Below are 26999 nucleotides of genomic sequence, written 5' to 3'. Positions count from 1 at the left end.
CATGTGTCCTTATTACATGTTGGAGCATCTTCTGTGTATATGCCTAGGAGTGGTATAGCTGGGTCCTCCAGTAGAACTATGTCCAATTTCTGGAGGAACCATCAAACTGATTTCCAGAGTGGTTGTACCAGTTTGCAATCCCACCAGCAATGAAGTAATGTTCCTCTTTCTCCATAACCTCTCCAGCATCTGCTGTCACCTGAGTACCAACCCACCCTGGCACATCAAATCTCTGCAGAACTAGGCACATCCTCTTCCACTGAAGCCACACAAGGTAGCCCAGTTAGGGGAAGAAGATCCACAGGCAGGTAGCAGTATGAGGGAGAGTCCCAGCTCCAGTTGTTGAGGGACCAGTATGAAGACCAAGCTGCACATCTGCTACATATGTGTGTGTGTGTGTATGGCGGGGGGGGGGGGCTAGGTCCAGCCCATGTATGCTCTTTGGTTGGTGGTTTAGTCTTTGGGAGTACCCTAGGCTCCTGGTTAGTTGTTTCTCAAAAGTACTATGAAAGATCTGAAAGGAAGATCCTAACGTCCGAAGAGAATGCTTGCAACAAATATGGATAGTATTATCATTGTAAGATGTACTTCCTCTAGTGGATAAACAGGTCAGTAGAAATTGGAAAGTTGAGGCAGCTCATTAAAAAAAGTTAGTGTATAGAAAAATGTTAAATTTGTCTTCACATCTTTAAACTGACTTTAGAAACGAAAGTAGCGTCTTTGAAGGCAGTGTTCTTTTATACCCTATGTGGAGCTCAGTAGTAGTGAAGATAGTTTCTTTGGTAAAAAGGTTAATTTAAGAAACTGCAAAGTTAAAGTCAAGTTCTGGTCATTTTTTTTTTTTTATTTTCTTGCATTAGCAATTTTTCGAATATGGCATGATTTACTATGGCATCATAGAAGGACAGCATTAGAGAGTGTACATGGCAGGGTAAAATTAAACACATGCTCACAATCAAATTAATGTATCTCATCTGTCTTCAACTAATAACAATCTGTCATGTTATCTATCTGAGTAGGGGCATAAACAGTTTATTTTGTGTTTGGAGTAACTTCCTGGAGGTAGTTAATGTGACAAGTAGTTTGTTTGAATTGAGTATAACCAGATCAACACTGTAGATGTTTCCTTGATAACCTAAAAATTACTGTGAAAATCTACACAAGTGCTGCATTTATATTTTGCTTTTACTTCTTTATGATCAGTTGTGGCAGCCTTTATAATCATTTCACAGAGAATGTTGTTGCTGCTGTTATATGTAGTATGAGTCAGAGCAAAAATAGTTGATATTTTGAATGCTGTTTTCTGTGACAGACATTGGACATTAATAGTTTAACTAATAAGAATCAGAGTATTTTCACTTTTTTACAAAGCGTAGTTACTGATTTGAATGAAAAAAGTCATTAACTATAGACCTAATTATAAACCATACTATGATTGAGTGGTGGAAAAGAAGTACATGGGAAATCAGTAAGCTGCTGCGTTTAAGGCCAGCATAATGATAAAGTTTGTTATAAACTGTTTCAAATTTTAAAATTGAGTATCACTTAATCTCATCAGCTCTGCTTATACTTTATACAAGGTTTTAAAAATCTATTGTTTTATTTATTGCTTTGACCACAATGATCAGTAATTGTGTAGATAGTTGCTGTGGAAATCCTGAATAAGGTGAATGAAATACAGTTCTCTTTTAAACTCCTAACTTGCTTTATTTTACGCATTGTAATACCTTATTTTAATCCTTTAGGTCTCAGATCAAGGAGGAAGGTCTTCCACAGCTCCATGGCTCTCACATATATTGCAATTGCTTTATATTTATACCTCATTCTTTTCTTCACTATGATGTTGTCTATGTCGTCAGCCTTTGCCTCTTCATTTTGGATTATGATAATTGTTGTAATATCCTTATTTGTTTATTTGGATAGGTATCGAGGGGAGGGTCTCCATATGAAGCCCAGGATACCATCTTTACACTATATAGCTCAGGCTGCCCTTAAACTCATGATCTTTCTGCTACTGCTTTCTAAGTATTGGGATCTCAGATGTGCACCACCATGCTCAGAAGACTCATTTATTTGCATGTCAGCTTGTTTATCATTCTTTTCTCTCTCACAGTGGTGAAGAGTAATATTTATAGTGCTCACCTCTTTTTTTCAATAACTTATTTTTTTATTCACTTTAAATCCAGATCACAGCCCCACCCCACCCCACCCCCCAACACCTCTCTGCCCTGCCCTTATAAATCTCTCCCCCTTGACCCTTTTCCCTTCTTTGAGGAGAAGAGGAAGCCTCCCCACCCCTGGATTCCACCCTACCCTGGGACATTTGGTCCCCGCAGGACTAAGTAAATTCTGTCCCACCCTTACCCAACCAGGCAGTCCAGGTAGGGGGAGGGGACCCAGTGGGAGGCAACAGAGTCAGAGACAACCCCTGCTCCAGTTATTAGGAGGGCCACATGAAGACCAATCAGCACATCTCCTACAAATGTGTAGGAGGCTAGGTCTAGGCCCTGCATGTTCTTTAGTTGGTGGTTCAGTCTCTGTGAGCCCTCATGGGCCTGGGTTAGTTGACTCTGTAGGTATTCTTGTGGTGTCCTTGATTCCTCTGGCTCTCTCAATTCTATTCCCCATTCTTCCACAGGACTCCTTGAGCTCTGCCTGATGTTAAGCTGTGAGTCTCTATCTGTTTTCATCTGATACTGGATGAAGCCTCTCAGGAGACAGTTGTGCTAGGATCCTGTCTTGAAGCATAGCAGAATATCATTAGTAGTGTCAATGGTTGCCTGTCTCCCATGGGATGGGACTCAAGTTGGCCCAGTCATTTGGTTGGCCCTTCATCCAATCTCTGTTCCATCTTTATCCTTACGTATCTTGTAGGCAGGACAAAATTTGGGTTGAAGATTTTGTAGGTGCGTTGTTGCCCTCCTCCCTCACTGGAAGTCCCAACTGGTTATAGGAGGTGACCACTTCAGTCACCATATCCCCAGCTGCTAGGAATCTCAGCTAGGGTCACCCCTATAGATTCCCCATCACTATCCCTGTACCAGGTCTTGAGCTAGTCTCAGAGATGCCGCCTACCAATTCCCATTTTCACTTCCAACAACCCTACCTGATCTCCATCCCTGTACCCCTCCTCACCTCCTCTCTCACCTAGTTCTCTCTCTCCATCCATCTCAGATGACTGTTTTGTTTCCCCTTCGAGTGAGATTCATCTATCCTCCCTTAAACCCTTCTTATTACTCAGTTTCTTTGGGTCTGCACTTTATAGCTGATATCCACTTATGAGTGAGTACTTAACCATGTGTGTCTTTCTGAGTCTGGGTTACCTCACTCAGGATGGTATTCTCAAGTTTTATCCATTTGCCTGAAAGTTTCATGATGTCTTTGTTTTTAATAGCTGAATTGTACATATTCCATTATGTGTATGGTATACCATATTTTCTTTATCCATTATTCAGTTGAAGGACATCTAGTTTGTTTCTAGTTTCTGGCTAATTCAAATAAAGCTGCCATGAACATTGTTAAGCAAGTATCCCTATGGTGTAGTGGAGCATCTTTTGGCTATATACCCAGGAATGACATGGCTGGGTCCCAGGGTAGAACTATTCCCAATTTTCTGAGAAATCACCAAATTGATTTTCAAAGTAGCTGTGTAAGTTTATACTCTCATAAGCAATAGAGGCGTGTTCTCCTTGCTCCACACCCTCGCTAGCATGTGCTGTCACTTGAGTTTATGATCTTAGCCATTCTGATGGGTGTAAGATGGAATTTCAGAGTCATTCCATTTGCATTTCCCTAATAACTAAGGAGTCCAACATTTAAGTGCTTGAGAATTCTCTGTTTAACTTTGTACCCCATTTTTAAATTGGGTTATTTGATTATTATGTCTAATATCCTGAGTTTTTAAATATATTTGGATATTAGTTTTTTGTCAGATATAGGGTTGGTGAAGATCTTTTCCCATGTTGTCAACTGCCGATTTGTCCTATTGATGGTGTTCTTAGTGTATTTACCTACTTCTTATTTGTGCTCATTAGTGTAGTATGAGGCAAAATAGGTGCTCCTATTGATTTCCTCAATTTAAGATATGCCTTATCTGTTTATTTAAAAAAATTTATGCATTTGCTTTTTTATGTGTTTGAGGGTTTTGTCTATATGTATGTGTATGTATATATGCATGCCTTATGTCCATGGATAACAGAAAAAATTATCAGATCCTATAGAACTAGAGTTATAGACAATTATGAACTGGGTGCTGGCAACTGAATCTGGGTTCTCTATAAAAGTGGTATATTGTTCTTACCCACAGATCCACCTCTCCAGCCATGTGTTATTGTGCTTTAAATAAGTAATTGAAATACCTTATATTTTTTTGTTATTTTGTGTGATTTTTATAGCCTGCAGTTAATTTGAATAATTAGGCTGATAAATGAATAGGATTCTTATGACTTGAAGAAGGAAGAAAAAGCTCAACTATTTATGTGTTCATGTACTGTCTTCTACTTTGATATTTAAAGATATATAATCATTTGTATGTACAACATGGGAACAGAAAGTAATATTTATAATATCTGTAAGAGTGTAACATTTTATCATGTGTAATTTTCTTCTAAATACTTTATGAATTTAGAAACAGTTAATATCTGTGTGACCAGTGGAAGTCACTGGAACATTTAAAGGTTTTCTGATATATCCCACCCACAAGGACATGTGTGTACATTCCTAACTACATAATTACAACATACTCAGTCTGTATAATGTTACTTGTTTGTATGTTTTCAGCGATAATGGTTTGATGGTTTGAGACAGGGTTTTACCATGGAGTCCGGGCTGTCCTAGAAGTTGCTGTGTAGACCAGACTGACCTCAAATTTAAGAGGTCCTCCTGCCTGTGCCTCCCAAGTGCTGGGATTAAAGGCTAATACCACCATGCCTGGCAAGAATATATTCTTTACTACCAACCTTTACTTCCTGTCCAAGAAAGAACTATGGCTACATACAGCCCATATATATTTTTACATTTGTTCTAATATAGACAATTAAGTAGTTGGGATTATTTATTTATTTACTTCAAAAGGTTTACTTGTGTTTTTATTTATGTGCATGTTTCTCTTTGTGTTTCCATGTATGGGCGGGTGCCCGAAGTGGTCATGGAACTGGAGTTACAGGAAATTATGATCTACAATGTAGATGGTAGGAACCAGACTCAGATTCTCTAAGAGAGCAGCAAGTTCACCTAACTGCTGAGCTCTCTCTCCAACCCTAGAAGCAGTTGTTACTTAAATGAAGACTCCTTATGTATGATCTTATCTTCTTTCTTGCTCAGTAAAGTTCAACAGTAAAGATCATCTGTTTGCATATGAAATATTTACTGTAACTGGAATTATACAGTATTGTTCTTTTAATGACTGGCTTGTTTCATTTGGCCCAGTAACTACAAGTTGAAGTGTGAGACAGGATTTCTTCATCTTAAAGGCTGAATAACCATTTTGTACTTAGCACTTTGGTTTATTCATCTATTAATAGACATTTGAGTTCATTTCCATTTCTTGTCTCTTGTCTCTGGTGCTGTTATGATCGTGGGTGTGCAAAAGTTCTTTTTCAATACCCAACTTTTAATTTCAGAAGTGAGATTGATAGATCATATGGTAGCAAGACCTTGAATTTCTGAGTATCTTCCATATTGTTTTCTACAACTTGTGCCATTCAATATTTCTGCCTTAGCACACAAATGTCTCAATGTTTGCACATTCTTAGCAACACTTACTGCTATTTTTAAAAATATTTTATTGATTCTTTGTGAATTTCACATTGTATACCCCAGTCCCATTCATCTTCCTGTCCATTCATATCTGCCCTCTGCTCTTGCAATTTTCCTTCAAACAGAAAATAGAAATAAAAAACAAAACCCAAGAAAACCATCTCTCCATGGAAGCTGCTGCTGTGTGTCACAGTGTTTCACTTAGTACAGACTTTTGCCCAAACAGCTTTACTTGCAAATGTTCATTACAATACATTACTGGTCTGGTTTGAGATCTCTGACTTTTGCTATACTATCAATACTGGATCCTCATAGGGACTCTTCTAAGATATCCTGTTGTTGACCTGTGTTATGTTGGTCCTGCAGTTGTGGATCTGTAGGACTGGACCATTCATGTACCCCAGCATTTCATAGATGAAGTATCCACCCCATCTATAGGGTGTGTGTGTGTGTGTGTGTGTGTGTGTGTGTGTGTGTGTGTGTGCTGGGGGAGGGGCTTCTCTCCTGCACTCATGTCACTATCAACATGATTGGAGTGGGTTAACTCAGAACCTTGGATCTGGACCTGGGTAGAAGCTGAGTTGGTTAGCCCACCTGCACTGCCACACAGCACCACTGGGACAGGCTCTCCCACTTTGCTCAGGCAAGGGACAGAGCCAGCTTTTCTGCTCTCACATCCTTAGAGCTGGCTCACCCAGGCCCCATCACCAGGGATAGCTCTACAGTGCTACCCAGGTGAGGCCTTTGGCCAGCTCATCCACTTGCTATAGCTGAGAGAGAGAGAGAGAGAGAGAGAGAGAGAGAGAGAGAGAGAGAGAGAGAGAGAGAGAGAGAGAGAGAGAGAGAGAGATTGTATGTGTGTGTGTGTGATTTCCTTCCCTCACTCATGCCACTATCAACATGACCTCAGGTGTCAGCCCAGGCTAGTGACATCTGCATGGACTTTGCTGGTAATACAGTCCTTGGACATCAACTCACTCTGGCTGTGATAGGACTGCAGAAGCAGACCTCCTTCCCTGACAAGTATGCAGTAGCATGGGCCTGGATGTCACCATAGCCTCAAGTGGTAGCACAGGCCACTCAGATGAGTATGCGCCCCAGACATCCACATGGTCTCAGGTGGCAACCCAGCCCAGGCCACTGACATCCACATGGCTTTTGGAGGTAACTTCAGTTTCAGACATCAACACAGACCCCAGAACAGCAGGACTATGGGCTCAGACATGGCCCTCAGTGGCAGTTCCGGGCACGACTCAGATCAGTTTGGCTGCTGGTGACAGTATGTTCCCAGACATCAACTTGGTCTCAAGCAGCAGCCCAGACATCCAGATGGCCACCAAATATCAGCACAGACCCTGATTGCAGTAGGATCCTGAACCTACCGAGTCATGGTCTTTGGCAGCAGCCTGAGCCAGACCGCTTCATAGCCAGAGGCAGTTGTATAGGCTCCTCATATCCGCCTGTTCCTCACTGCCATTGGGTCTCTGGTTCTACCTCTCTCCACATTGTCTGAACTGCTCAGCTTCACTTTCTCTTCCATCTTTCCACACTGTATTCTCTCTGTCCTATCCATCCATCCTTCACATATTTGCTCATCATACTGGTGCTCACTGCAGGCTAGGGGTAGGCACTTGGGTTTCTCTCTTTAGCCACTCTAGGACTGTGGGGGCCTGGGACATGTCCTTGGGTTGATATATATATTAAATATGTTAAATATATAAATACATAAAATATTAAATATATTGATATGGCAGTCATTCTAATGGGTATGAGTTATTCTCTCTGCTGTCTTGATTTTCATATTTCAGATGATACTATCATGTTGGACGAAATGTCTAGAAAGTCCTTTGTCTATTATTAATTGGGTGTGTTTTCTGTTGTCAAGTTGTAAGACTTTCAAAAGTATATTAAAAGTTAAAATATAAAATATCTTCTGCATAGTAATACCTTAGTGACTCTTTACTTTCTTGTGTGCTTTGATGTGTAAGCATTGTTAAGTATGATGTAGTTCCATTTGTTTCTTTCTTCTGATGCTGTGTTTTCAATCTGATATCTGAGTTTATATTAATTCCAATGTCTTGAAGCTTTTTCCTTCAACAGTTTGAGATTTGAGCTTTGCATTTAGGTATTATAATCCACTTTGAGTTAAGCTTTAACATATAACTTTCCATGCTCATTCATTTGCAAGTGGATATCTAGTTTTCCCAGTATCATTTCTTGAAGAGATGGTTCTTTCTACACTGATGGCTTGACCCTTTTGCTAGGCATTGTCTTGGTGTATATTTGAGGTTTTCTCTGGGCTTTCTGTATTGTCTCTGGAAGGCTTCTTGTTTGGTAAATGTGATGACAATCTCAGCATTTAAGTGAAGGCTTATTTGATTCCTGGGCTATTTCTTACTATGGTGAAGCCGACTCCAGAATAACATTACACTGTGAATAGGCCTTACAATAAATCATAATGTGCAAAACTATTGTTGGTAGTTCTTGGATTAAGTTAGTAGTTTGACTTGGGAAAAAGTAAGGAGGAGCAATGAGCAGCTTCTTCAACAGTTTGTGCTGCAAAGACAATATCATTAAAAACACACTGTTTTCTGTGATTCATGAAACAGTTGTGCTTTTTTTTCAGAATTATGTTTTCATCCTAATCAAAGTAGACAAATAATTCTGTGTTGAGAATGTACATCATTTTTTTTCTTTAGTTCTACACAGAATGTCATTTTTCTTGATTTTAACATTGAAAGAGGGTAAAGCAAATACCATAGCTGGCCTGCTTAAACTATCTCTACTTTAGTCTAAATTAAAAAAAAAACCTAGCCTGCTTCATAATTTGTTCTAATATCTCATGTGATGGTTATTCTTTATTTATCTTGATCGGATCTAGAATTACCTAGGAAACACATCTCTGGAGATGCCTACAGGGGACTATTTACATTAGGCTGATTGACGTGCTCACTGTGGATGGCACCATTCCATGGACTGACATCTCAGACTGAATAAAAAAGAAAACAAAATGAGGTTCATCCATGTATACATGAGTACTGTATTTACAATTTCCTCTTCCATCTCCCCTCAGTGCTCCCTCTTACCTCAAATTCATGGCTTCTTCTTTGTTACATGTATATTCATGTAAAGTTATAAATACAACTTGCTAAGTTCAATTAGTGTTGCTCCTAGGTATTTGTATTTTTTATTTTCATTCAGCCAGGAAGAAATAAAAATGAAACAAAATAAAAAAAATCATCTCCCTATTTTCCAAGGTCAGCAGTATAAGTGGGGTGCAAGATTCCTGTGTTGGTTCAGAACTCTCCTAGAGAAACTTTAGCCTTCAAACTAAAAACTCAATATTATTTTCTATGAAACCTTTTATGAAATGAGAAAGCGTTTTCAGGTGATAATCAGTTGCTAGACATGCAAACTTCTAAGTTTTTACAAATAGGCTAGGTCTCTTTCTCAGGAAAGCAGTTTACATTTTTAAAAAAGTTTTCTCTGCTGACTCAAAGAGCTTAATTACATTTTAAGTCATGTGACTATATTTGTTGTACAACTTGTTATCATTAAATAAACCTTTAGAGGGTTATAGTGTTGTGAACAAGAAACCGCTCAGTAAAGGATTTCATCTGAAAAAAAAAATAGTGTGCTATTAGTATTAAATATGAATTATATACTGTGCTTTAAAGCCCAGGAAATATATCCTGCTCACTACCCTCAAAGTCAATACTGTTAACAGTTTGGAAAGCAGCTGAGTCTCTATGAAAGGAAGCTGTAGTGTGAGTAAATTAATATAGCACTATAGAATATAAAAGATTTCAGAATTGTTCTAATTATTGAATTATCTTATAAGTAATTAAACTATTTCCAGCCAAATATACTTGTTTTTGTGTGTCCTATCTGCAGTTAGTAACTGTGCTTAAATGTAGTATATTGAGCAGATGTGTTTTGAACTTTGTCATGGTGTGCGGATTTATATAGGTGATGCTATAATTTTTGAGCACTTACTTGCCAGTCCTTGTTCACTATCTAATTCTGGCTACTTCTGAAAGAATGATGTATTAAATAGGTATATTTATTGTTCACAGTTTATAAATGTGGAAACCAAAGTACAAAGAAGTTTAAAAAAATCACCCAATATTACACAGTGGGAAATGATATTGTAAAGTTAAGTGTTAAACATGTTAAATATACTTTTTTGATTCTAATATTGAGTTTTGTTCTCTCTTTAACATTTTCTAGTTGACTTGGAGCATATGCGAACAGTAAAACTGGATAAACACTTACGATTTTGCCAGGAAAATGGTTTTAGTAGCCACTTTGTTTCGGCCAAGACAGGAGACTCTGTAAGTAAAACAGTGGAGTGTGTTGTAAGTGATGCTTTATCTTTCTGATATTCCTGGGAAGTATGCTTCTACTTCTTCTTTCCTTTTCTTTCTTTCTTTCTTTTTTTTAAAATTACTTTCATTTTTTTACAGTCCAGTTGTTACCTCTCTTCCAGTCTGCCTTCCCACAGTTCCTCATCCCATTCCTCCTCCACCCTGTCTCCAAGAGGATGTCCCCCCCTTCCCAGGAAGTACACTTCTACTTCTCCACAAGGAACACTGTGATGCTTTTGGAAGACAGCATCACAAATAAATTATAAATAGAAATATGAGAATGCTTATTTTGGCTTGCTAATTTTATAGTTGATTTAACAAGAATTATAAAATACTCAAGTCCCCCATAATTCGGACGTTTAGGGATGCCCACTCAGACCCTCAGAGGATGCTCTGTGTTCTTTCACTGAAGGCCTCACTGTGCTGCTTACTTTGTGGCAAGTGTGTATGAGTCTGATTGTCTCTGTTGTGTAGGTTAATCTTCTAGAGCTCCTGTCACAGGGTTCACTCTGCATAGATGTTGAGTGATAGAGATATGGTTTGTGAGCTCAAGTAATGATATTTCAGGCCTACCATTTTAACCAAAACAAATGTTCATTAAACACTAACGTTATGGTCTAGTGGTTTTATATTGTGTTTCTTTTATTTAACGTTTTATCTGTAAAAAATTTTCCATGTCACTTAATGTTATAAAATAAGCTTAGTTATTTATTAAATGTTCAAAAATTGATGCACTATTGTTCTTGGACATGTAGGATTTTTTCTAAATATCAAATGTGAGTTTTATTATGAAATTTTAGTAACTTTTAATGCTTTATTTCCTTTAGATAGATTCTTTGACTGGAGATTAAAACATGTTACCAGATGTTCACCAGAAAAGACTAAATTAACCTATTCTTTTCTTAGCACTGTAAGATTGCTAGTCCATTGGTTGTAATACTAAGGATTTAATTGTTTTTAAAGCTTTGCCCCAGTGGTAGAGCAGCACAAATAAGAACACAGCAATATACAACAGTAAAAACCTAGCTAATTTTGAATTTCTTTCATGAGAGTTTAGGGTGAAAGTTATACTTTGCTAACTATTCACTTTCTATTTAACTACTCCTATTTTTTATTGGTTAAACAATACTATGTTCACATTCATGTTAGAGACAATAACTGATTGTTACCACTCTTGCAATTATTTGTCCCTGTCCAGTTTTTTGTTCATTTTTTTGTTTGTTTGTTTTTTGAGACAGGGCTTTTCTATGTAGCTCTGACTGTCCTGGGATTTGCTCTGAAGACCAGGCTGGACTTAAACTCAGAGATCCACCTGTCTCTGCCTCCCAAGTGCTGCCATTAAAGACACGAATCACATGCTTGGCTGCTGTCCAGTGTTTTAACTTAGGTTTTTCTTTTTCCTTTCATTTGGTTCTAGGGCTAGGGCCTTGCTTATGGCTGATATTTGTTTAAAGATTTGTTTTTATATTTATATGTATGTGCCTGTCTGTGGGAGTTCTTTTCTGTATCCCACATGAGTGCAGGACCCCATGGAGGCTAGAAGAGGGCATAGGATCCTCTGAAAATGGAGTTAGAGGTGGTTGTAAGCCACCATGTGGGTGCTGAGAAATAACTCTTGCATCCTCTGGAGAAGCAGTAAGCACTCTTAACTTCTGAGCCCTCTCTCTAGTCCCCTAGAAATAATTAAGTTAGGAACGTTGTGACTTATATTTAGTAAATGATCCTGAGGTAAATTGGACTAGAAACATGGTAGGATAGTTGTAGAGCAAGGTATACAGTACAAATGGTTAGGGCTGAAGCTCCAGAGGTTATAGAGGACCTGGCAAAGCCAAATACATGTTGAAGGATGTTTATAGAAATATTTATAGTGGATGGCTGTAATGGACTCTATCACTTCTTTACCCTGAACAGATAAAACATAGTAAATAATACCAAGTTGTTTTACTCAGGGAATAATGGAGAGTTTGCACATTGATAAGAGAACCAAAAGTGTTAATGGTTTGGAAAGCAAGACTTGTTAAAACAGAAGAAAGCCAGTTCAGGAGACCAGCCATAGAACTGATATTGAAACACCAGAGCTGTAAAGTATAAGTGAACTTATTTTAATTTTCTTCAGGAGCTGTGGGAGTTTATTATGCTATTAGATATGCTGGTGTGTTCTTTAGATTTGTTATTGTAATTGTTATGTTAAATCCTATAAAATGGGGCTGGAGAGATGGCTCAGCTGTTAAGAACACTGGCTGCTCTTGCAGAGGACCTTAGTTTGGATCCCACATCCGCATGGTGGCTTACAGTCCCCTGTAAACTCCATTTCTAGGGGATCTGACATCTTTTTCTACCTCCACAGATACCACGTACACATATGCTGTACATAAACACATATACGTAGAAAACTCAAACACATAAAATAAAAATAAATCATTAAAAATCTTTAAAAATATTTTTGTTAATAAATGCATGTTTAGACTAATTCAATAAATTGCTTATATTTTCAAATTGTGGCTTAATTCTTTAAAAATGATTTCATTTTATGTGTTGCCATATTTGACAAATGGAGCCATTGTTGAAATACTTGCTGTTTATGCTTCTTTAGAAAGTTCAGTATAATTGAAGGTAACTGAAGCATGCCTGTTTTAAATCATTTAAACTTATTTTTGTTATGTAGGTCTTCCTGTGTTTTCAGAAAGTTGCAGCAGAAATCCTGGGAATCAAATTAAACAAAGCAGAAATAGAACAGTCACAGGTGATTATCTTAAAATTTATATTTTAAAAAGTAATGAATTTCTTGTGACAATTTTTTATTCATCAATTCTTCCCCATTTATTCTATATACATGTCACTCAAAACCTTGGAAATAGATTCCATGTATGAATGAGTGTTTATTAGAGAACATGAAAAATGAATTTTTTACACAATAATGATAGCCTAGCAGTTTTGTCTCTTTTGGTGGAAAAAAATGAATAAAATTTTATCAGTTCTTAGTTAATGGATTAAGGTTCAGCGAATCATGTTTTGTGTTTTCTTTTTGTTTCTTGTTTTTTTTTTTTTTCATTAGAGAACCTGACTGTGTAGCCTCTGGTGGCTTCCCCTACCTTTACCTCCAAAGTGTGGGGTTATAGGCCCTGCTAGCATTTCATATTTCTTTAGGGTTATCTGTTCTTTAAAAGACATGCAATAATGTTATTCCTTTATATTATTTTGTTACTCTAATAACATTAGTTACTGAAGATTTCCATGTTCTTTCACTATTTCTAGATAATCTTATGAGTAAATAATCAAATATCAACAGTTCAGAGCTTAAAAATGTCATTGTAGTTGTTCTGTAAAGTCACACATTTTATAGAATGAAAACCTCGAGCAAGAGCAATAGGGTTAGAAACAACAAGCTAATATTTTTCCTAAATACTTCTGTCCACCTTTCCTTGAAACTGAAAACAGTTATCTTTTCACCTCTTTCAATATTTACTTGATTATTGTAAAAAGTAGTTCTGTGATGTCCTCTTACTACTGTTGAATATGTGTTAAAGCAGTTAGAGCTAGCTAGCTCCCTTTTCTCCTTTACTTTGTATCATACATATATGTATATAGCATGATATTTTATATATAAATAGTATGCACATGAGAGAAAGTGTAGTATTTATCTTTGTGATTCTGGCTTATTTCTCTTAACACACTCATCTCCAGTACTATCTGCATACTCATTCTTTTCTTTGGCTGAACTGAACTACACAGTATATATGCATCCATCCCATCTCTTTATATGTTCACTCATTGCTTGATGCCTAGGCTGATCCCAAGCATTGCCTGTTGTGAATAGTTGTTCTTCTGTAAACATGGGTGTGCAGGTACCTCTGTAGTGTCCTGACTTAGATTCCTTTTCATGTAAAGAGTTATATAGCTGGCTCATATAGTAGGTTCAGTTTCAGTTATTGGATTGATTTTTATAGTGGCTTCTCTTGTTTCCATTCCCACCAGCAGTTTACAGAGGTACATTCACATCCTTGCCAGAATGATTTTTTTTTTTTTTTTTTTTTTTTTTTTTTTTTTTTTTAGCCAATAGCCATACTGACTGGGATGGGAAAGAATTTCAGTGTAGTTTTGTTGCTTTTTCCTGATGGTTAAGGTGTTGAAAATGTTTTCATGTACTTACTAATCACTTTTACTTCTGTATATACCTCTGTATATCTAATTCCATAGGATGAGTGTTGTGAATAGTACTGTAGTAAACATGGATGTACAGGGATCTTTATGATATATTGCCTTTAGAACTAAAGAGAAGCTGGCTATGGTAGATCTTTTTTAGTTCTCTAATGAAAAGATTCCTTACACTGATTTTCACACTATTTGGCATAGTTAATATCTTATATTTAAACTAACAGTGCATGAGTTCACAGTGCTCCTGCCCATGCTTACCAGCACTTACTGTCTTTTATTTTCTTAATGGTAGCCATATTAACTATGATGAGATGGTAGAATCTTTTTTCTTTTTTTCTTGTTTATTTGTTGTTTGTTTGTTTCCAAGTCATGATTTCTTTGTGTAGCTCTGACTGTCCTGAACTGACTGTAGACCAGGCTGGCTTTGAACTCACAGAGATCCTAATACCTCTGCCTTTTGAGTGCTAGGGTTAAAGGCATGTGCCACTACCAACCAGTAAAATAGAATCTTAATATAGTTTTGATTTGTATTTGATAACTAAGAATGTTGACCATTTTTTATGTTAATTTTACTTTTTACTGATAAATTTTACCCACTTACTGGTTGGATTGTTTGACTGGTGTTTCTTGTTTTTATTTATTTATTTTTTAGTATGTTGTAGATAAAAATCCCCTACTAGATGTATAGCTAGCTGGAAAAGCTTCGCTTCCATTCTGTGGACAGTCACTTCCCTTAGGTGTTTCATCTACTATGTGTAAGCTGTTTCATATTCTTGCTGTCATTTCCTGAGTCCTTTGCAAAAAGTTCTTGCCTCTGTCTGTATCTTGAAATATCTTGTCTCTTTTTCACTTACATTTTTAAAAACCACATTGAGGTCTTTGATCCACTTTGAACTGATTTTGTGGAGGATATCTTCTATAGGATAAGGATATAGTTTTATTCTTTTACTTGTGGTTATCTCATTCCCCAGCACCATTTGTTGAATAGGCCACATTTTAATTCATTCATCTGAAGGTGAATTTAAGGTACTACAATTCCCTCCTTTGTGTTTGTCAGAATTTTGTGTGTGATAGAAGTTTCATTATTACATCTTATAGAAAGGTGAGTTTGTACCTATATCAGTTCATTAATCAGTTTCACAGTCAATATTTCTCAGTGGAAACACATTGAAAAATTCATTCCAGAAACTCCAGATGAAAACAACAACCACAACACAACAATATAGGTATATATGTATATACAGATAAACACAATATATCATATATATGTATGATATATCATGTATATACATATGATACATATATATTCAAATTGTATATTTAACAAGTTTTTTGTCACACTGATGCCTTTAAGTATGCCTTCATATGATTTTATGAAGACGTATGGGTCGGAGTCACCAGCCATAGGTAGCTTGATGCTGTAGTAACTTGGTTTGTGTCGTAAATATTTATAATGAGGTTTCTGTTTTTCTTCTATGTACTGGTATTTACACTCCATTATTTTGACTTAAACCTAGATTGCCTCCAATTGAGAGTTTAATAAATCAATTGAGTTATCAGTACATTTTATAAGTTTTGCAGGAAGAAAATGGTAGAAAGAAGATTTTTTAATACAGAAAACCTTTCTGGGGACTGCATAGTATTAAGGGACCACAGTGCCATCTGAGCACAAAGAGGAACCTGCTTCACAACAGAGCAGCAGGCACTTCAATAGCCATGCAACAAGCATTCTGTCTTTTGAATTTAGATTATAGTTTCATTTGCCTTCTTGACTCTCCCTCTCCATCCTCACCAACCACCCCCCTTCCCCTGAGCAGATTTCCCTCTATCACAATGTAAAAACTGGGGCTATTGTTTCTAGTTTCTCAGATTGTTCAGAGTAGTAGTTAAAGCTTTGAGAGAGAAATTTAAATGTCCCTGAGCCATTTCTAGCATGTCTAGCATTCAGTTCTTCACTCATATAGTAGGCGATCTGTGAAGAAAGCATACCTTCCTGTGCTTTTTTCCTTCAGACTGAGACCTTTGCCATGTTCCCTTGGACTCTCAATACAAGATTTAAACCTTGACATTTTTACACAGTAGTTAATAAACCATGAATTTATGTGGATTGATTTAGACATATATTAGTTTCTTCAAAACAAAAATCCCTGTAATGTCTGAGATGTATAGGAATGCTAAAATGTACATTCTTTATTATCTGAAATATGACCCTGCAAATAGCAGGTGCTCTAGATTTTTGGTGAGGGTTCAACTATACAAATAGCACAGTCCTACAATCTTAAGGAGACCTTAGGGAGTTCAGAGTTGTCTTTTCCAAATATTGTTCTTCTGAAGCCATTCTAAGTGGCTTCCTTGAGGAAGGCACCTCCCATGTTTGCCGTACTCTAACCCTCACACACTAAACATTGCGAACTGGATTTTCCCAAATGCCCTTTTTTTCTATTCATATTTAAAAATTTTAAATATATGTTTTCAAATACTTTAAAACTTCTGGGTGTGGTGGTGCACACTTATAATCCCAGCACACCATAGATGGAGGCTCTCTGATCTGTGTGCATTTGAAGTCAACCTAATTTATATAGCAAGTTCCAGACCTGCTTGGGCTACAGAGTGAGATCAGATCTCAATTAAAAAATAGTGAGATTGAATCACAATTAACAAACAAGCAAGCAAGCAAGTAAACAAACACAGAGACCTCAGATACAATCTAACTAAGCAGCTTTAAGTTTGAAAACATGGCACATAGCTTCATGTCTAGCAGTCAAGACCCCAAGCAAAAATTTGCCTTGTGGATTATTCATTAATTTGACAAAAAGAGTGATGAGAGCTGATCATTTACATGAGTTAGTACTTTGACCCCAGTGTTTTACACATAGCTCAATAACCTGGCTATGTTTATAAATAGTGCTTAAAACAATGCTGTGCTTGATGAATGACTTATTTTTTCACACCATTATTATGGTGGTGAAATTCCCTTCTCTCCATTGTAATCTGGTAATTTTGGTTTGGGACAGTTATGTTGAGGGAGTTAGATTATGACGTACTTTTTATTGATGTGCCCTGCTTCCATCTCATCAGTCAGTTAGCAATGCTTCTGTTGATGGTACCAAGCTAAGTGTCTGGTAAGTGAAGATTCTTGTCCAGAATTAATCCTACCCCCTAGAGAACTTATGCAGAACCCAACTAACCTCCCACATTTATACACTACAGGGTCCTGCTCATTCACTCTCAGTGTTTATTAAATCTTTATTTAAGAAATGTCTTCACAGGCAGTTACTCATGTTGAGGTGTTTTCATTTTAGTAAATGAATATATGCTGTTAGGAAAGAGGAGCTTCTGAAATCAGGTCTGTGCAGTCAGGCAGAGAGTACTCCTCACTTCAGATCTAAAGATGTGAGGAGCTTGTTACTTCTCTGTACATGGTTATTCAGAGCCCCAACCCCAAGGAGAGAACAACTAATGTGGAGTGCTGTGGTTTTGTTTATTTAGCAAAATTCTTGAAAGCAAAAAGCTGTTGTGCCTTAATGTTGTATTTCATTATTCTTTTTACATGACTCACAATTGTATTTGGAGTGATTTCTATATGAAATTTGGAAATATTGAGGTTGTGGTTAGGAGGATGCGAAGTAATCAGCAGAGGAAGACTTGGGGAAGTAAAACTTACAAATATGAAAGCTGTAAAGGGCATGCGCTACCTTTGATGGCTGAAACAACAGGCTTTCGTCCTCCATATGTCCCCAAAGCATCCCACTCACTAGCTGAATACCTAACTTGTATGACAACTGCTTCTGTTCTTTGTCCAGTAGCTCTATAGTAACATAGGAATAAATCTTTCAGGTGGTTTAGTCATGCATGCCTAGCACAGAGTGACTGACATAGTAGATCATCAGCAATGTTTGTCAAAGGAAATGAACAAATACCTCCATAGTCCTCTGCAATGCAGAGAAGTTAAAGTCATCTATTTCAGTGGCTGGACAGAATTATGAAGAACAATGTGTATTGGGTCTCTCTTATTTTTCCTTCCTTTTATGTGTGAACATTCTGCTGATTCTTTTGTGACATGTTTGAATTCATGTATTTTTCTGTGTTGGTGTTTCCTTCTATTGTCAGTTGTGAAGCATGCGTTTGATTTTGTTTTTCTCTTTTTCTCTTTTTTTTCTTTCTCCTTCATCTTGTTTATGTTGTATGGAATTGACAGCGTATTGTCAGGGCAGAAATAGTCAAGTACCCGGAAGAAGATAATCAACATCCCAGCTCTGCTCAGAGTAGAGTCTGTTCAGTACAGTAGTGCAGGTACTTATGGGTGAATTATTGCCATTTGGGGAGGGGGTGGAGGCTAGTTATATTATCTTGTTCTTTATGAAGGAACATTATTAATTAAAATGACATGTCTTGGTTTAGAACTTTGAAAAATTGGTCTTTTACCAGGAAAATTATAAATTAAACAAAAAATTGAGAACAAATTAAAATGCCATTTCAGTTACTTTCAATTATGTTTATCTTTATGGGTGTTTATTATACATGTAGAGCAGAGGATTGAAGCAGTTATTTCATTAATAATTACTTACCATTCCCCCCTGTCCCCCGAATAGATGGCAATTGAAAGGTTATTTAAAATTACTTTAAAGAAAGGCTTGAATTGTTCTTCTCTTTTGGTCTGTGTGCATGGACTTATTAAAAGCTAAAAGCAAGAGAGGGTTTGTTTTCATTTCAATTTTTTTGCTTCGAGATGGAGTATTAGACATTTTGCTAAATTCATTGTTTTAGACTGAGCATAAGATGGAAGGAAGTGTGAAGGTATCTTTTGGTTTAAGTTGATTTATAGGCCTGGATACAAAGTGACTTTTAAATTTCTCATTATGTCATGTTTTATTAGAGTCATTATGCATAACCCATAGTGAACTATTTGAAGTAAGTGATTTGAGAGGAATGTTTTGAAAACTGGAAACATTTTTAACAGTGGATTTTTCTCAGGACTTTTCTGTTTTCTATGTGAGTCCTTTAAAACACACCTCTTTTTCTAATTCACAAAGTTATGACCAAGTGTAATGATCATGAAAAGACTAAAAAAATAATGAAAATCTTAAAAATGGTGATGATCTTATCTATCAACTAAATATGCATGAATGATTTAACTTGTACTAAAATTATAGCCAGGGTTTAAATCTTCATATTGATTTGTGAGTTTTTAATAAAACTCGTGATAATTTCAGTAAGTATTAAAATTCATAACTGAATGGTTTCCTTAAAAAAAAGTGGGGAAGGCAAAGAAGGCAATCCCAAACCTGACTATTAATTCTGGCCAGTTATTTAATATCAATTCCTGTTTCATCTGTGATGTTTGTTATTAGACATTCACCAGAGTTCAGAAAACAATTGATGCTCAGGGGCCTTTTCTGATATCTTGATAATTACTCTTTTCTTTTATGGCAGAGAGTGGTGAAGGCAGATATTGTAAACTACAACCAGGAGCCCATGTCAAGAACTGTTAACCCGCCTCGGAGTTCCATGTGTGCAGTTCAGTGAGCACACACTGTATTGATAGTTCTGGCTGCTCTTCCCTTGGATTGAGCTCAAGCTGCCTAGGAACATGTTTTATCAGTGACTGTCTCTGTAGTCAGCTCATACTTCCTCCCACTCTGCTCCTTCATCCTTTAGTTGCCTCAGAGTATCGGGCAGCTCCCTGGACTGAAAGGAATTCAGATATGGGACCATATGTTTTGAAATATGAATAGAGAATCCATTCTCTGGATTGAGACTGTCTCCTGGCTCCAGAAGAACCATGTTGCTTCTTTATATCTTCACTTCTTTGTTTCCCAGATATAAAAAAAAATTAATCAGATATGAAGATGCTCCAAGCTTTGATCATCATTTTCTATCTGAACTTGTGTATGTGAAAGTGTACTTCAGAGCACTGATAGTGAAAGTTACTCAAGAAGGTGTTCTTTGCTGGCTATTAAGAGTAAAATATACAAAGCTGTATCTAATTGAAAGTGCTTCAAATGAGGCTGTAATAGAAATATTTTTTCATTTTTAAAAGGAGCCTAATGTGTTTATATTGTAGTTTATAACTCACAAGTAGTGAGTATTTGATATTGTATTTTTATTACTGTATCATGGTCATTGCATATTTTATCATATTTGGCTTAGATGGCTTTATGAATTTTGATAAATGGTTCAGCTGATCCTCCACATGGAATTTCTCCTACAGACTGTATGAAAGTGCTTCCAGATGAGTCATGATATCCTTGGATCATTGTGGATCGATCACACTGTACCTGATGTTCAGATGTTTTTCTCATATAAATAAATTTATTTAAAATACATTTTGTGGATTTTCATTCATTTATCTTTCTTTTTGTTACAGAAAAACAAAGTAGATTTGAACACATGGCTAGCAATCCTGTGAAATCTAGTGTGCTGTCAGTTTCTTAAGAGTTCCTAGGCATTCTGTTGGTTTGTTTATAGTTGAGCCTGTAGCCTGACATTTCTGGGCCTCTTACCAGCCTCAGCCCATTTTCTGCCTAGCTCATGCCACTCTTGGTTCTGGGCACAAAAAATTGTGAATTCATTCCTGTCTGTTGGCTGATAACTCTATCTTCTGTCTCAGCTACACAGGTCCCACAGCCAGGAACCCTCCCCTCTTGTCCTCTCCTCTCCCATACCCCCTTTTTTCCCCTCTCCCTTCTCCTACACTGTCTGCTTCGTGCTCTGTCTTGGTCATAACTGTTCTGTATTTTCTGCAAAGGCCCAGTGCTCAGCACATACTTGTTACTTAAGTAGGAATGACGTCCCCAACCCCCCTCATACACACACATCTCCTCAGTCCACACATACACGAAGCTTTTCTCAGCTCCATGGCATGAACATCAGCACCTCTAGGATGCTTCCTTCCCCTTACTGTCCTGCAGCACAGGGCACAACTTTTCTCTGTGAGCCTTCTTAACTTCAGAAGCTATGAGAACACTCAGTGAAGGACAGTGTCTGGTATCTTTTCTCTCATGTCTTTCAGTGTAAGCAATCTCTGGAGACTTGCTACATGTATGTGCTGAAATTTGTATATCCTGGCTTAAAGCTGTTAGATATTTTAGTAAAGTTCATGTCCTGTATGTCTAAGGAAACTGAACTGAGGAAAGAAAAAGTGTTTGCCCAAGATGATGGGATATGAGAGCTTGACCTGGTGGAGCATCTGTCTCTGTGAGCAGGGGGAGGTGGGGAGGGAACAGGTCTTTTTTTTTTTTTTTTCCTTTTTTTCCAAGGGGAAACTGGGAAAGGAGGTATCACTTGAAATGAAATATAAATGAAGAAAATATCTAATAAAAAATGTAGAGATAAAAAAAATGTGACCATACTCAGAGAGGATTTTCTGTTAGTTTTTCCATGTTATTACTATTTTAAAATTCATAATAATTTAGCACCCTTCAAAGCTGTTCAGGGTGATAATTTTTTCATCCTTGTCCACATGCTGTCCCTGTCAGCTTGTGCCTAGTGTTTGCAGGCAAGGGCATTTAGCAGAAGAGGAAGCTAAACAAGTGAGAGCTGAACTCTCAAGGATTCTTCTGGGCTCTTTGGAGAGAGAGTTTGTTGGTGGTGCTGTTCTAAATGCTGCGCTTGATTGCAGCCTGTGGCTAAACTACATTTGCCATGGCTTTTCCTTCTGTTAAGGGTAAAGCACACCCTTTGGCCCTTTTGTGATGCCTTTTACTGGATATGAAAACTTGAGGAATTCAGACATTTCCAACTTTTCATGTGCACATATAAGCTGAGCACTGTGAGAATCCAGGGGCAACAATCAGAAGGGGCTGTGGTGGCAGTGAAAACTGTGTGGCTGGATGTTGTTAAAATTTGAACTGACTGCCCCTGAGCAGGGAGAGTGGAGGTACTGGCCCTTGTAGGCTTGCCTTTAGCCATGGAGGATTCCAGGACTTGTCACACACACTGTTTTACTTTTATACCAACTGATGAGAGAAGAATTATCCCTGTTATGAAGGGAAACTGGAGCCGAGACTGGGTACCCTTGGTAAGTAGAGGGCCAAGAGCCATGCAAAATGCTTTTGATCAAGAACAGAATTGCCTGATGTTGATGCTTGCTGACTACACGTTTGTGTCACTCAATTGATTTCCTAGGAATTGAGTAGGCCAGGGTGTGAGTGGTTCTGGAGAAGCTATGATTAGCCCGTGAGGTGCCATCCACTTTCCCAACAATGACGATTGAGCATTGATGAGCAGCATATGTCTTGATCATCAAGATGACAATAAATTAGTCCCCTTGCCCCTTCCTTCTTCAGCCCTATTGGGACCAGGTATTGAGAATCTTAGTACAGATAAAGCAAGCACAAGGTGCATGCAGAACTGCATAGGGAAAGCAGGTTTCTGAATTCTGCATTACCAACTTTTCTTATACCTCAAGGTTTATTTTTGAAACAAAGTAGAATCCATACTCATTTTACTTTGATGGTTACCTCTTCTGTCTACAGTTTTTAATTTAAGAAATTGTAAGTTTTTCCCATCTAGTTTTAGACACGTCTCTTGAAAGCACATGCTATAATATTTCAAAAATATTGTGGTTACTTCTGCTGCTTACTGAGCTTTTGAAAAACACAAAGGTCTGTACCCAGAACTGGTCATTGGATGCTGCCTCTCAAGTGCACTCTCTATTACATGTGGCCGACTGCTCTGGAGTGGTTTTGGAGTAGTCTGAAGTACTCCTGGGATTCCTTAGTTATTCCAGGAGGAGGTAAGCCAGGGCCTTTAAAGTTGATCACTGAAGCAGTGCTAGAGCATGATAAAATAAGATAAAATAGAATGTTTAAATGTTTGTGATGTTTAAAATAGAAAACCTGTGCTAATGTGGGCTGTAATGCTAAATGTTCTAAAAAGTTTCAAGATTCAAGGAAAGACAAATGCAGGCCTGTTATGGCAGTTGTCTGTCCATCCGTAGCCACAGTTCTTCCATTCTTGATAAAAGTCCCCCACATTTCCAGCCACTCTTAGTTTTAGGATTTTTTATTAGCTTAAACCTGATAGGACATAGACTCCATTTGTATCAGTGGTTGGCTTAGAGATAAGGGGATAAGTCCATCAGGACTAATGAAACATGGGGATGTGTGCTGAGCTGTCTGAAATAGAACAAGAAAAAACAAAGCAAAAGAAAAGAACAACGAAACTCAAACCAACCAGTTGTGAATAAACAAAAATCTCAAGTTGTCAGAGGATTCTTTACCTAGTGGAGTGGAATGAAAATGGGTGGAGCTCTGAGGGACATTGGCACCCATCTTGAGATCACAAAGGGAAAGCTTGCACAAGAACAGGAGTGCAGCTTACAATGTAGAAACAGGACTGGGAATGGTCAGCCATCATGATTTCTAAAACAGTTTATTCTTGTTTGTACTAGAGGTCTTTGCTTTGGTTCCCAGACAGATATCAAACTAGATTTTACAAAGTAAGAAATCCTTTCTTCCTGTCGGAGGTGGGCCTGACACTGAGGCTATGGAGCACTCACAAAAAGGGACCTATCATGACTGTCCTCTGAAAGACCCAACAAGCAGCTGAAAGAGTCAGATGCAGAGATTTGCACCCAACCAATGGACAGAAGCAGCTGACCCCTGTTGTTGAGTTAGGGAAGGCTGAAAGAAGCTGAGGAGAAGGGCGATCCTGTAGGGAGGACCAGCAGTCTCAATTAATCTGAACCCCTGAGATCTCTCAGATACTGGACTGTGTACCGACAATCTTGTGCGCTGAGCTGGGATCCTCACATTTATAAGTTCTTTCTAGCCTGCAATGTACCAGCTTTCTGGGCTTGGGAGTTAGGAATGAGAGAAAGCTGTTTTCATCACTGTCACACTGCACATGGAAGTAGAACCATCTGCACAGAGTGTGGGAGTCATATACCAGCACAGTTGGCCACCCTTGGTTCTGCCTCTTGACTCCCCATTTTAAGCCTTAGTGACATCCACAGATTTTACGTGGTGGGACTTACTGGCACCATGTCTCTCAAACTTCCCATTTTCTTCCAATGCAGCTCTCAGTCCCTGACACCTGGATTACTCAGAGGCCTCCACAGTGGCCAGCAAACACGACTGTGGGAGTGAGTTTACCCATGAGTTTATCATTCCTTCACACCCTCTCTATGGTCACATATGGCCTTTCCATCAAGGGCAAGTAAATTGCTCAGTGTGACATTCAGAGTCCTTTAATGGCTTTCCCACTAGCACCTGTTCTTTAATACTGATGAGCATTTTGTTCTAACAGGTGGGTCCCATACTCTTACCTTACCTAGGATTTCTTTTTTTTTCTTTTTCTTTTTCTTTTTTTTTTACATGAAAGTATATTTTTATTATTTTCCTATATACCATCTTACTGAATACACCATGTACATTTTCTCAGCTGGCAAATAAGACCCACAGCAAAATGTTCTTGATGCTCAGAGAATCAAGAGTAGTCATCTGTCTTTGGGAGGATTCAGTTTCTTACGACGACTGTGGTACTGTCCGTGCAGGTACCAGCGATGCTTTGTGGTGAAGAACACCTTGCTCAGTTGTTCTACCATGGGCCCCTGCTCCAGATGCTTGCACTTTCCTTCTAACTTGGTTTTCAGTACCTTCTCATGTGTTTCCTCATCATGCAAAAGATCTGGTTGAGGGATGGGTTTGGTGTGTTCGTCGGGGATGTGTACAGAAGGGTGGTAGCACACTATTGTCCTGCCGTCAGATGTCAAAGCCAGGTCTACCTTGCAATTGTAGTCATCGGGAAGAAAAGAATATGTAGATTTGTGACAAGTGCTAGATAAAGCTCCATTTTGGATTGGAAATAAATGCTTCCAGATAGCTCTGTTTGATATTGCCCACTTTACTACCACCGCCATGATCCTTAGCAAGTGATTTGGAAAAAGATATTCTGAAGAGAAACTGCCTCTAAAACCTGTCGCTAGGCACACAGATTTTCGTTCCCAGGGGAGGGTCAAACTCTACTACTCCAAAGAGAGACTTTCCAGGATGAGCTCCTTGGCACCGAATTCAGTTCCAAATCAAACATCCCGGTAGGTCTGAAGTTTGAGGAACAGGAACACAGGGGCTACCACCCATGAGTCGTTTAAAGACTAGAATCAGGAGTCTCAGAAGTCGCAAGGTCAAGGGCCTCTCTCTCATTGATGACCGACTTGGCCATCCTCTGCTATACATATGCTGCCAGAGCAATCAGTCCCACAGGGCCAACAAGTGTGAGAGGGGGGTAGCAAGCAGGGGGAGTGGGGAGGCAACAGGGGTTTGTTCTTTTTTTTTTTTTTTGAGGGGAAACTGGGAAAGGAGAAATCATATGACATGTAAATAAAGACAATATCTAATAAAAAAAGAAAAAAAGGGAAACAAACAAAAAAGAAAAAAAAGGAAAAAAAAAGTAGTCGCAAGGTCAAGACGCCTGCCTACACATGGTGGTGTGCTACAGAGAGGGCACAACCACACGCTGGCCCTTCTGTTGGATGGAGTCTGGGGACACCAGCAAGCTCTCCATCTTGCTTCAATCTCTACCTAGGATTTCTTTAGGGAGAAAGACATTGCAAAGTGCAGTTAGGAAACAGCCAGTCAGAGAGTCTAACCCCTTCAGCTTGGTTTCCTTATCAGAAGAAATAGAGGGGCTGGAGCAGAGCCAGATAGGGACCCTCTTGCTGAGTTAGTTAGCCTCATTTAGGACAATGCAGGTAATCTATGTTATTCATAAGTGTGTTCCTAATATAGCGGATGGTGTAGTCTGTCTTCCAGGAGACCTCTAGGATTCTCACCTCATGATCTTCCCATCTTGGTGACATTAAATTATATAATCCCATAGTCAGGAACTGAAGAAATGATGTGTGATCTCCAAGGGCAGGCCACTAAAGATACTGCCACTTTCACCTCAGCCTCTTGAATGGCTCCTTTGGGGAGAAGCCAGACAGCATGCAGTGAGGACTCTAGTGGTGGGCAGATACATAAGAAAGACATTGTGCCTGACAGTCCTTTAGTGCAAGCAGCTTAGAATCATCCTCCAGCATCAGTCAGCCCTTAATGTAATTGAAACTTTGGCTTCCTATTAGAGTTCAGGCTCAGAAGAAGCCAAGTGTCTTAATATCTATCCTATTGCTGTGAAGATATAGATATCATGACCATGGTAACTCATAGAAGAAAGCATTCCATTTGGGTTTCAGAGGTTTAGTCTGTGGTACAGGTAGCACAGTGGCATGCAGACAGACGTGGTAGCTAAGAATTCTACATCCGAAGGCAGCTGGAAGAGAAAGAAAGACACTGGGTCTGGTTTGAGCTTTTGAAAACCCCAAAGCCACCTCCAATGCAAACTTCCTCCAACAAGGCTGCACCTATTACAAGGCTACACTTCCTTTTTATTTTTTTTTAATCATTTCATTTATTTACATCTCAAATGATATCGCCCTTCCTGGTTACCCCTCCATAACCCCCCTCATCCCATCCGCCCTCTCCCCCACCCCGCCTCCTATTTGCCTGTATGAGGATGCTCCCCTATCCAGCATTCACCCACTCCTACTCCACTACTTCAGCATCCCTCTATGCTGGAGCATTCACTCCCATTGATGTCAGACAAGGCCATCCTCTGCTACATATGTATCTGGAGCCATGGGTCCCTCCCTATTCACTCCTTGGTTGGTGGTCTAGTCCCTGGGATCTTTGGGTGGTCCAGCCAGCATAGGAAGACCTTGTTCTTCCTGTGGGGTTG

The 26999-nt window shown here is 38.4% G+C and overlaps 1 protein-coding gene and 1 pseudogene across 7 annotated transcripts in view; one reads left to right on the top strand and one right to left on the bottom strand.

The window, feature by feature from the left end:
• Positions 1–20605, top strand: part of Rab28 (RAB28, member RAS oncogene family) — a 73230-nt gene extending 52625 nt beyond the window's left edge. For 4 of the 7 annotated variants that reach the window (XM_031342062.1, XM_031342068.1, XM_031342066.1 and 1 more), the window contains 3 exons: positions 9988–10091; positions 12790–12867; positions 19713–20605. In XM_031342062.1, coding sequence (XP_031197922.1) covers positions 9988–10091; positions 12790–12867; positions 19713–19805 — 275 coding nt within the window. In that variant the 3' untranslated portion in view covers positions 19806–20605. Of the gene's footprint in view, positions 1–9987; positions 10092–12789; positions 12868–18477; positions 18573–19712 lie in introns of all 7 variants that reach the window. The other 3 variants (XM_031342064.1, XM_031342063.1, XM_031342065.1) reach the window with 3 other exon arrangements.
• A 4115-nt stretch (positions 20606–24720) lies between these two features.
• On the bottom strand, positions 24721–25143 carry LOC116070887 (annotated as a pseudogene).
• Between the last annotated feature and the right edge of the window lie 1856 nt (positions 25144–26999).

Source organism: Mastomys coucha, unplaced genomic scaffold (assembly GCF_008632895.1).
Source record: "Mastomys coucha isolate ucsf_1 unplaced genomic scaffold, UCSF_Mcou_1 pScaffold22, whole genome shotgun sequence".
NCBI lineage: Eukaryota > Metazoa > Chordata > Mammalia > Rodentia > Muridae > Mastomys > Mastomys coucha.
Note: the sequence above shows the minus strand (reverse complement) of the source record. Positions and strands in the feature narration are given on the sequence as shown.